The sequence below is a fragment of the Schistocerca piceifrons genome, chromosome X, assembly GCF_021461385.2.
Source record: "Schistocerca piceifrons isolate TAMUIC-IGC-003096 chromosome X, iqSchPice1.1, whole genome shotgun sequence".
In the NCBI taxonomy this organism is placed as follows: Eukaryota; Metazoa; Arthropoda; class Insecta; order Orthoptera; family Acrididae; genus Schistocerca; species Schistocerca piceifrons.
The window spans coordinates 712999466-713012148 of NC_060149.1; the positions used below are offsets into that span (position 1 = coordinate 712999466).

Genomic DNA, 12683 nt, shown 5'->3' on the forward strand with positions numbered 1-12683 from the left:
TTGTGGGGGAATTTGTTTCTACAGTTTTCACAATTTCTGTAATATGAACTTAATGTAGGAACTTTAACATTGGAATTTTGAAATGAAAATTGGTGAAAATGTTATACAGACTTTAGTACAAGAAATAGGAGTGTATACAAAGTAGGATGGTGTGAGTCAGCCTGCTTTGTCACAAGGTCTAATGGACAAAATTATATTACAAATAAAATAGTCAATACCATCTGAGGCCATGAACTGTAGATCCTATCATTAAATCTCAATACTTATCAAGATATAAAATAAACTAAACCTGACTTCAAGAGGGTAGTCACTAAGCCAAAAACTGATTATTTAAGAAAATTCCTCAAAGGAATGAACTGGAATGATATTTACAGTGCTCATGGCTTAACTCAAGAATGCAACATTTTTGTTAACAAAGCCCTTACCTTACTTGAAAGCTGTTTTCTTCCTCGAAATAACATAGAATAGACAAATGTCTATAAGGAATCCATGGATTATTCAGGGAATTAAAGTTTACTGTCAGACAAAAAGTAAACTGTAATTGTCAGTCAGAAACAGCGCTGATTTTGATGCTGTAATGTCATAAGACATACTGGAAAACACTGAAGACAGTAATATAGGCATCACATCAAACGCATTGTGAGAAAAATATTGTCACATCAGGTAACAAAGACAATATGAGTTATTGTGAATGTTCGAACTCTGAACACAATAAAAGATATATTCATAAGACGCACAACTAACGTAATTAAAGAGTGTGTGTGTATTCAACCGCGTACCTAGAAACGACGGAGAGGTTTCGTCCCGCCGTAGCCCTCAGTGGTTCACAACCCCACAACAGGCCACAGCAGTATACCCACCCCACCGCCGCCGTCCCACAACGAGCCAGCCCAGGTTTATTGTGCGGTTTGGCCCCCAGAGGACCCCCCCCCCTCCCCCTCAACCCCGGAACGTCTCATACCACACGAGTGAAGCCCCAAATGTTTGCGTGCTAGAGTAATTATGGTGTACGCGTACGTGGAGACAATGTTTGCGCAGCAGTCGCCGACATAGTGTAACTGAGGCAGAATAAGGGCTACCAGCCCGCATTCGCCGAGGCAGATGGAAAACCGCCTTAAAAACCATCCACAGGCTGGCCGAAATACCGTACCTCGACACCAATCTGCGCGGGCGAATTCGTGCAGGGTACCAGCACGCCTTCCCGCTCGGGAAGCAGCGCGTTAGACCGAGCGACTAGCCGGGTGGGCTTTAATTAAAGAGCACCCTTCTGAGTTGAGCAACATATTAAGTTATATGTCTAATCAGTCATTTATCAGTGTAACATTTTCCGAACGGTTGAAATACGCTGAAGTTAAGCCTCTGTTTAAGGAAGGAGACAAAGAATTACCACCAAATTTCAGTCCAGTCTCGGCATTCTCGAAAATTTTAGAGTAAGTAATGTGCTGTTAATTTCTTAACCATCTGACTACAAAAAATTTCTAGCCAAAATCACATTTCCGATTTCTTAAGGGTTCTGATATTGAGGAGGCTATTTACACATATAGAAGAATGTATTTTATTTACTGCACAGTAAATTACAGGCTACTGATATATTTTGTGATTTGTCAATGGCATTCAACTGTGTAAATCACAACGTCCATTCAAGTAAATTAGAATATTATGAGGTAACAGTAAATACTCCAGTATGGTTCAAATCGTCCTTCTCTGACAGGAAACAAAGAGTGTCAGTAGGAAGGAGTGCTGTGTTAAGCAATCAGGCGTCATTCAATTGAGAAATAATTCCATCTTAAAGCCCTTAAGTTTTGTTGTTTATCATCAGTAATATTACCAGATGCTAAGTTTGTTTTGTTTCAAGATGATACAGGGATTGAAACGATTGCAAATCGAATATTGTTTTCGTAAAAATCAGTTAATGCTTTTTTTATGAACACCATGAATTGTTCCAAGCCAGTTCTTTGTCACCAAACTTCGAAAAAGCACACAATGTGCAGTTCTGAGCTTGTAAGAGGTTTCTCCCCCAGTGTATGTCTAAAATACGATAAAATGCTAGTAAAGGAGTTTGACCATGTTAAATTCTTGATATTACAGCTTGATAATAAATTCAACTGGGAAGAGCTACCACAAAAATGCCAAAGTACCTAAACAAATCTTTATTTGAAATGTGGATGCTGTCAGACATATGTGATGTAAAAATTATAACGCTAACATAGTTCACGTAGTTCTGTTCCATAATATCGTACTAGATACTTGTGGTACCTCATCAAACCAAGCTGAACCTTTTTAAAGTCCAAATAACTATCACAAATTATTTGCGGTGTGAACACAAGCAATTCCTCAGTGGCCTGGGGAAACTACTACTTCACAATGCATACGGTCCAGTCACATTAATGTGACCATTGCTTATGTTCGGCCTCAATGTGCAATAACCACTTGGATGACAGGTGGCAGCACTAGCAGTGGAGTTATACAGGGTGTTACAAAAAGGTACGGCCAAACTTTCAGGAAACATTCCTCACACACAAATAAAGAAAAGATGTTATGTGGACATGTGTCCAGAAACGATTAATTTCCATGTTAGAGCTCATTTTAGTTTCGTTCTTCCACCTACGCTCAATGGAGCACGTTATCATGATTTCATACGGGATACTCTACCTGTGCTGCTAGTACATGTGCCTTTACATGTACGACACAACATGTGGTTCGTGCACGATGGAGCTCCTGCACATTTCAGTCGAAGTGTTCGTACGCTTCTCAACAACAGATTCGGTGACCGATGGATTGGTAGAGGCGGACTTATTCCATGGCCTCCACGCTCTCCTGACCTCAACCCTCTTGACTTTCATTTGTGGGAGCATTTGAAAGCTCTTGTCTACGCAACCCCGGTACCAAATGTAGAGAGACTTCGTGCTCGTATTGTGGACGGCTGTGATACAATACGCCATTCTCCAGGGCTGCGTCAGCGCATCAGGGATTCCATGCGACGGAGGGTGGATGCACGTATCCTCGCTAACGGAGGACATTTTGAACATTTCCTGTAACAAAGTGTTTGAAGTCACGCTGGTACGTTCTGTTGCTGTGTGATTAATGTGATTTGAAGAGAAGTAATAAAATGAGCCTAACATGGAAAGTAAGCGTTTCCGGACACATGTCCACATAACAAATTTTCTTTCTTTGTGAGTGAGGAATGTTTCCTGAAAGTTTGGCCGTGTCTTTTTGTAACACCCTGTATAAAGCATGTGGGGATGACATGGAAAACAGTGCAGTCATTGCTATAATAAAGAAACAGAGTAATTTATATGATGTCCAAATTGGTATGATCATTGGCTTTCGGCCCAAGGTTGGAACATTTCAGTAATGGCTAAGTTTGTAAACAGTTTGTGTGCTCCCATGGTTATATTATACCATGCATGGCAAAATGGCACTATGCAAAACTGGTACTGAGGCAACTGTGGTGCACCATGGGCCATAGATGACAGGGATTAATGACGGCTGTGGAGATGTGTGTGGGTGGATATACGTGCAACTGTTGAATAACTGACCACCCTGATGAGCTAAGGAGCTACCAATAGTATTTTCTAAATAACTGTTCAGCAAACTTTGCTGGTTCCTGCATCCGTGATAATTGCTGTTCATCAGCAAAGAATGCAGAAATTTGCATGTCAGAACCACAACTGGAAGTCCACTGAGTGCCAACAAGTGGCCTTTTCAGGTGAATCACCTTTTATGCTCCACTGGACAGATAGGCGTGTATAGCGTGATACACTACTGGCCATTAAAATTGCTACAGATGCGAAATTTAAACGACAGGAAGAAGTTGCTGTGATATGCAAATGATTAGCTTTTCAGAGCATTCACACAAATTTGGCGCCGGTGGTGACACCTACAACGTGCTGACATGAGGAAAGTTTCCAACCGCTTTCTCATACACAAACAGCAGTTGACCGGCGTTGCCTGGTGAAACGTTGTTGTGATGCCTCGTGTAAGGAGGATAAGTGCGTACCATCACGCTTCCGACTTTGATAAAGGCCGGATTGTAGCCTATCGCGATTGCGGTTTATCGTATCGCGACACTGCTGCTCGCGCTGGTCGAGATCCAATGACTGTTAGCAGAATATGGAATCGGTGGGTTTAGGAGGGTAATACGGAACGCCGTGCTGGATCCCAGTCGAGATGACAGGCATCTTATCCCCATGGCTGTAACGGATCGTACAGCCACGAGCCAACAGATGGGGACGTTTGCAAGACAACAACCATCTACACGAACAGTTCGACGACGTTTGCAGCAGCATGGACTGTCAGCTCGGAGACCGTGGCTGCGGTTACCTTTGACGCTGCATCACAGACAGGAGCGCCTGCGATGGTGTACTCGACGACGAACCTGGGTGCACCAATGGCAAAACGTCATTTTTTCGGATGAATACAGATTCTGTTTACAGCATCATGATGGTCGCGTCCGTATTTGGCGACATCGCAGCGATAGCACATTGGAAGCGTGTATTCGTCATCGCCATACTGGCATATCACCCGGCGTGATGGTATGGGGTGCCATTGGTTACACGTCTCGGTCACCTCTTGTTCGCATTGGCGGCACTTTCAACAGCGGACATTACATTTCAGATGTGCTACTACCCGTGGCTCTACCCTTCATTCGATCCCTGCGAAACCCTACATTTCAGCAGGATAATGCACGACCGCATGTTGCGGGTCCTGTACGGGCTTTTCTGGATACAGAAAATGTTCGACTGCTGCCCTGGCCAGCACATTCTCCAGGTCTCTCACCAACTGAAAACCTCTGGTCAATGGTGGCCGAGCAACTGGCTCGTCACAATACGCCAGTCGCTACTCTTTATGAACTGTGGTATCGTGTTGAAGCTGCATGGGCAGCTGTACCTGTACACGCCATCCAAGCTCAGTTTGACTCAATGCCCAGGCGTATCAAGGTCGTTATTACGAGGTGGTTGTTCTGGGTACTGATTTCTCAGGATCTATGCACCCAAATTGCGTGATAATATAATCACATGTCATTTCTAGTATAATATATTTGTCCAATGAATACACGTTTATCATCTGCATTTCTTGTTGGTGTAGCAATTTTAGTGGCCAGTAGTGTATGTCTAACTGCAAGCACCCTGCAACCTGAGGGAGCATTATAGTCTGGATAATGTTTCGTGGCATTCCCTGGGTGATCTAGTTATTCTGTACTGTATAATGATTCAACACAAGTATGCATCTATCCTTGGGGACCATTTCCACCCCTGCAAGCAGTTTGTTTTTCCTCGGCACGATGGAATATACTAGCAGGACAGTGGAACACATCACACAGCATACGGTGTAATTTTTGGTTCGAAGAGCCCTAGGATGAGTTTATTCTATTCCCCTGGGCACCAAACTCCCCAGATTTAAACTCAATCGAGAATCCGTGGGGCCACCTCGGTTGGGCTGTGCAAGGCATGGATCCTCAACTGAGAAACCTAACACAGCTGGCCATGGCAGTGTAATCGGCATGGTTCCACATCCCTGTTGGTACCTTCCAGAACCTCACTGACTTTCTTCCTACATGTCTCATGCTGCAGAAGGTGGTTATTCAGGGTTATGACAGGTGGTCACATTAATGTGCTTGGAGAGTGTATTTACTTCTTAATTCAATTTGTCATTTACATTATACCTCTTTCTCAAACGAACAGAGCAGTTAATGGAATCAGTACTATAAATAAGAATAATGTTCAAAAACATTTAAAGTCATTCACTTTGGTCCAGAAGGGTGTCCATTATTCTGGAACACACCACATGTTTCCAATAACTTGTCAACAGCCATAATAAAATTAACCACTAATACAGTTCAGTTTCAGAGCAGCCAAAACTATTTATTTGTAGCCAGCTCCTTCTATATCATTGATCAATTTCTTAGTAGAACTGGCTGATGTGTATATATTATTGATAGTATCAGACAATGTGGGTATTTCAAAACATCTGACTTCAGTACATTTTCTGTGCAGTAATGTCATCAATGTAAATAAGTGGTGTAATCTGTTTTTTCTCTTTGATGATGTGTGGCTACAATAGCCTAAGAACTATCGTGTGTACCTCAGTGTATTGTACTTTAACATGTTTTTAACAGATTTGTTGTTGCCTTTTGAATGAAAATGCATTTGACACTTTTTATTCCATTTCCATGAGGACCATTTCGCTTTGGATCTGTGAAAGATATATTAGCATATCTTTTTTCTATGTAAATATTTATAACGTTTTCTATTTATTGTTTTCTTGTTGCATGATGTGTTCTACAGCCTTAAGAACATCCTCACTGTGGATTTTTGGAATGAAAAATAAATACTAATCTAATCTAGTGAATCAAACTATCTAACAGGTTCGTGAAATCCAGCTTAATGCCAGCAGTAATTCAAAAGTAATCCACTGTCGTGTCCACACCATCCACACAATATAAATACTGTCTGTTTTAAGTCCAGGTATAATCCCCATGAAGCACAATGATAACGTCTGCTCATCTATTATGGAAGGTTTTTGTTTTAAATATGCAAGATTGTTATACAAATTTTAGATATTTACATTAGCATTTTGTTATGTAATGTATGCATATGACTCATTTCCATTTGGTAGGTAACTGTATAACAAATCATCTGGTTGTGAATTACTAAAATCTTCATGGTATAAAAGTAGTTTCTAGATTTATAAAAGTATTTTCTAGATTCTAGATCTACTGTAACAGCAGCATACACTGAAGTTATAGACATGTTTAGAAGTCAATTCTCCTTGCATTTATAGCTCTAAGACATTATATTTATATTTACTTGAATGTGATTAAGAACTTATTACCTTTACAGTTGACTGTTGGAATACTTCACTAGAACAGACTGCCAGTCCAGAAAATTATGAAGAAACAAAGGTTCTCTTCCAAGATTGTTTGGAAGTCTTCAGAGAGTTTGGTTTTCTCTCAACACCGTAAGTGATGCAAATAATCTCTAGAACAATATCTATGTTTCTGATATCCTACATTTCCCAATTGTTTACAGTTGTAGTATTACTTTTGTTTACATAGAAACTCTCGAAAGTATCAAGCGTAGCACAGAAAAATGTCTGTTTACAAAACACTGAATCTCATAAGAATCACTGTATCATAAAATCTAGGTGAATGGAAACAGGCATTAAACTCATTCTGTAAGAATAGGCGGATATGAATAAAACTTTTATGACAAACGGGAGAGAGAGGGAGAGAGAGAGAGAGAGAGATTCTTCAGGGGATAGAGTGAGGCTTGGGATAAATGTAAAGGGATGTAAACGTATGATAATGACTCTGTATGTTGACACTGCAGATAACTCACACAATACAGCATGTGTCTCTGTTGACACATTATGTGTAATAGATTGTAGATACATCATATTATGCAGATGTTTAATTCAGCACATATCTCATAATTCGTCTTAAAAACAACATTGATCTATATGTACTTAAGAAATAGTAATCTACATACACTTACACCCACTGAATGTTTTCTTCTGCCACTGACAAGGTTTGACAACATGGGGAGAGAACTAATCCTGATGAACATGTACCACAGAAGCCGTAAAGCTGTAGTTTTACTGATAAATATGCAACACAGAAACTGCAAAGCTATACACTCGTAGATTTGTTCACTATTAATTATTTACCACATGCTCTGTACTGCTATTTATCGATGAAAAATTCATTGTTTGCCATTGAGAAGGGTTACCCCATTCACAAACTGGATCAAAATAATGAACACAAACACCTTCATCCCCCTCGTGGGGCTCTTCTCATCCAAGTGATGTCAAAGACACACAAACTTTTTGACTTAGGGTAGAACAGGGAATCAGTGATCATAGAGCCATTACAGAATCACAGAATATTGCCATGAATAGGAATAAAAAGAAAGGTAGGAAGACCTCTCTGCTTAGCAAGTGTATCAAGAAACATTTCAGAGTACCAGACAGGTTTACATGAAAATTTCATCTCCAGCACTGACACTGTTCAGTATCAATGGACAAAGTTCAAGAGCATTGTACAATATGCTTTAGACTAATATATGCCTAGCAAAGTTGTGAGTTACGTAAAAGAACCACCGAAATTTTACAGCCATGTTAAAAAGCTGCTAACAAAGCAGAGATAGCTGCACTGCTAAGTTAAATGCAGCCAAAGCCTCACAGATAAACAAATGTTAATGAAACCAAAATTAGCATAAGGAAGGCCATGAGGGATGCATTCAATGAATTAGAAATTAAAATCCTATACTGACTTGACAAAAACTGGTACACAAAGTACCCTCCACCACACCCTGTCAGATAACTCGCAGAGTATAGATGAGAAAGATGTTAAGTCAGGTCTGAATGACGTGCTCTTCCTTTTTAACTTTCCCTAACCCATCCTTGTCTTCTCTTCGAGGGTGCTATCGTCTGCAAGTTCAGGTTCATGTTGGTACCAGTGATGCCTGTCTCTTGGGTTCTGAGACCATCCTTAGTTCATAAATGCAGCAGGTGAAAGTGGCGAAATTACTGGTCTTCCTTGTGGGCTGCTAGCAGAGGCTAAAATTCACAGTATCATACACAGAACTGATGGGGTTCCTTTGGATGATTCTGTGACGGTTTTGGCTGCATATTTCTGGACCTGCGTTATGGTGTGGAAAACTTCAGGATTCCCTTTGATATGTCAAGGGTGCAGAACATAAGGGAAGCAGGTACTCTGGTAGCAGAGTGTTTTTAGAGTTCATTAGGTTTTTTAGGCTAGGTGATAGTCTGAGGTCCTCTGATGAATGCACATCAGTCGATTCACAGAGAGTGAAATCTGATTGGGTACTTAGTAAAGACACTTCAGTTGTCAGGGCTTTAGCTTTACCATCCCGAAGGAAAGCTGTCACATTCAAGTTAACCTTGGAACCAGGACCTAGATGAAACCTAAGGTAGAAAGCTTTGAAATATTTAGTGAGTGATGGAACATAATTCAACGACACGGGTTAGAGATCACTGGATGGAGAGTGTTAATTGTAACTGACAAAAATGTCTACCGACGTCAAAATTGAACCTCACTGCAAAGTTATGTCGGCATAAATAACTGGTCCAGGTGAACTCAGGTTATTCATTGGATTCTTTTACCGGCCAATCATTCCTGTCATAATAGTAGCAAAATCATTCAAAGAACGTCTACGCTCAATAGCACAGAAGTACCCCAATAGTGCAATATTAGTTGGAGGTAACTTTAATCTAACATAGACTGGAACGTCTATACAGTGTGATCCATTGATAGTGACCGGGCCAAATATCTCACGAAATAAGCATCAAACGAAAAAACTACAAAGAACGAAGCTCGTCTAGTTTGAAGGGGGAAACCAGATGGCGCTGTGGTTGGCCCGCTAGATGGCGCTGCCACAGGTCAAACGGATATCAACTGCGTTTCTTTGAATAGGAACCCCAATTTTTTATTACATATTCGTATAGTACGTAAAGAAATATGAATGTTTTAGTTGGACCACTTTTTTCGCTTTGTGATAGATGGCGCTGTAATAGTCACAAACGTATAATTACGTGGTATCACGTAACATTCCGCCAGTGCGGACTGTATTCGCTTCGTGATACATTACCCGTGTTAAAATCGACCGTTTATCAATTGCGGAGAAGGTCGATATCGTGTTGATGTATGGCTATTGTGATCAAAATGCCCAACGGGCTTGTGCTATGTATGCTGCTCGGTATCCTGGACGACATCATCCAAGTGTCCGGACCTTTCGCCGGATAGTTACGTTATTTAAGGAAGCAGAAAGTGTTCAGCCACATGTGAAACGTCAACCACGACCTGCAACAAATGATGCCCAAGTAAGGTGTTTTAGCTGCTGTCGCGGCTAATCCGGACATCAGTAGCAGACAAATTGTGCGAGAATCGGGAATATCAGAAACGTCGGTGTTTAGAATGCTACATCAACATCGATTGCACCCGTACAATATTTCTATGTACGAGGAATTGCATGGCAACGACTTTGAACGTCGTGTACAGTTCTGCACTGGGCACAAGAGAAATTACGGGACGATGACAGGTTTTTTGCACGTATTCTATTTAGCGACGAAGCGTCATTCACGAACAGCGGTATTGTAAACCGGCATAATATGCACTATTGGGCAACGGAAAATCCACGATGGCTGCGACAAGTGGAACATCAGCGACCTTGGCGGGTTAATGTATGGTGCGGCATTATGGGAGGAAGGATAATTGGCCCCCATTTCATCGATGGCAATCTAAATGGTGCAATGTATGCTGATTTCTTACGTAATGTTCTACCGATGTTACTACAAGATGAGTCACTGCATGACAGAATGGCGATATACTTCCAACTTGATGGATGTCCGGCACCATAGCTCACGTGCGGTTGAACCGGTATTGAATAGCATATTTCATGACAGGTGGATTGGTCGTCGAAGCACCATACCATGGCCCGCACGTTCCCCGGATCTGACGTCCTCGGGTTTCTTTCTGTGGGGAAATTTGAAGGATATTAGCTATCGTGATCCACCGACAACGCCTGACAACATGCGTCAGCGCATTGTCAGTGCATGCGGAAACATTACGGAAGGCGAACTACTCGCTGTTGAGAGGAATGTCGTTACACGTATTGCCAAATGCATGTGGGAACATTACGGAAGGCGAACTACTCGCTGTTGAGAGGAATGTCGTTACACGTATTGCCAAATGCATTGAGGTTGACGGACATCATTTTGAGGATTTATCGCATTAATGTGGTATTTACAGGTAATCACGCTGTAACAGCATGCGTTCTCAGAAATAAGTTCACAAAGGCACATGTATCACATTAGAACAACCGAAATAAAATGTTAAAACGTACCTACATTCTGTATTTTAATTTAAAAAACCTACCTGTTACCGACTGGTCGTCTAAAATTGTGAGCCATATGTTTGTGACTATTACAGGGCCATCTATCACAAAGCGAGAAAAGCGGTCCAACTAAAACATTCATATTTCTTTACGTATTACACGAATATGTAATAAAAATGGGGGTTCCTATTTTAAAAAACGCAGTTGATATCCTTTTGACCTATGGCAGCACCATCTAGCGGGCCAACCATAGCGCCATGTGGTTTCCCCCTTCAAGCTAGACAAGTTTCGTTCTTTATAGTTTTTTCGTATGACGCTTATTTCGTGAGATATTTGGCCCGGTCACGATCAATGGACTACCCTGTAGATTCATTGCAGGTGATATCGGCAGATAGTCTTGTGAAATAGTTCTGGACATTTCCACAGAAAACAGTTTTGAACAGCTACTTCGCACAACCTAAACACAATGGAGATAATTTAGACCTTGCAGCTAGAAACATGCCTGACTTTATCGATAGTGTCAGTATAGAGACAGGGATTATTGATCACGAATTCATCACTGTAATGATGATTACACAACTTAATAGGTCCATCAAGAAGATTAGGAGAGTTTTTATGCTAGAAAGGGCAGATAAGCTGTTCCTAACATCCTACTTCGACAATGTATGGACGTCATTTAGTTCCAATACGACGGACATAGAGGAATTATGGGAAAATTTTAAACTGAATGTAAATCAGGATCTGAAGTAGTACACTGACGGAAAAGAAATCCAGGTACCAGTAAGGAGCTGTGTTACATAAACGACAAAATGGTTCAAATGGCTCTGAGCACTATGGGAATTAACATCTGAGGTCATCAGTCCCCTAGACTTATAACTACTTAAACCTAATTAAACTAAGGACATCACATACATCCATGGCCGAGGCAGGATTCGAACCTGCGACCGTAGCAGCAGCGCGGTTCTAGACTGAAGTGCCCAGAACCGCTCGGCCACAATGCATACACGACTGCTAGTAGGCGTGTTTCTACATCTGACAGATGATGTCCATTCAAATTTTGCACCAGTCGCACAAAAGTAATACTAGTAGCGTCACTGGATGATGCAAGTCGGGTTTGCTACAAATACATGCTGGGACGCTCCTGAGCATTACTTATATTTGAGACTGGGCGTTGTGAAATGATGTTAGTCAAGAATGCCTTTCAGGCGGCATAGACGCCATTATAAACACCTTAATAAGCTTGAATGGGGCAATGTAATAAAGCTAAGAGAAGCTCGATGTTCCTTCTGTGATGCTGCAGAAAGACTTGCCAGGAATGTAGCCACTGTACATAATTTCTTTCAGCGGTGGTCTTGGGAAAGTACAGCCGCAAGAAGACAGGGCTCCAAATGGCCATGTGGCACTACTGAGAGGGGGAGACCATCACGTTCGGCGCATAGCTCTGGCGCATCGCACTGCATCTGCAGCAGCAATTTGAGCAGCAGTTTACATCTCAGTCACACAACAAAGTGGTACGAATTGATTACTTCAAGAACAGCTCCGAGCCAGGCGCCCTGTAGCGAGCATTCCACTGACCCCAAACCATCGCCATTTATGACTTCATTGGTGTCGGGCGAGAGCTCATTGGAGGACAGTGTGAAAGTCTGCTGTGGTCTCTGATGAGAGCTGGCTCAGTCTCTGTGCCAGTGATGACCGTGAGTTGGTTAGGAGGAGGCTAGCCGAGGGCTCTCAGCCAACCTGTCTGCTTGATGGACACACTGGGCCTATAACTAGAGTTATAATCTGGAGTGCGATTTCATATGACGTCAGCAGCACTCTCAAGGTTAT

General features: G+C 41.7%; 1 protein-coding gene across 1 annotated transcript in view; it reads left to right on the plus strand.

The window, feature by feature from the left end:
* LOC124722664 (inactive phospholipase C-like protein 1) overlaps positions 1 to 12683 on the plus strand; it is a 342264-nt gene that overhangs the window by 146907 nt on the left and 182674 nt on the right. Inside the window, exon 4 of the mRNA XM_047247809.1 lies at positions 6843 to 6960. Within this exon, the coding sequence (XP_047103765.1) occupies positions 6843 to 6960 (118 nt within the window). The remainder of the gene's footprint in view (positions 1 to 6842; positions 6961 to 12683) is intronic.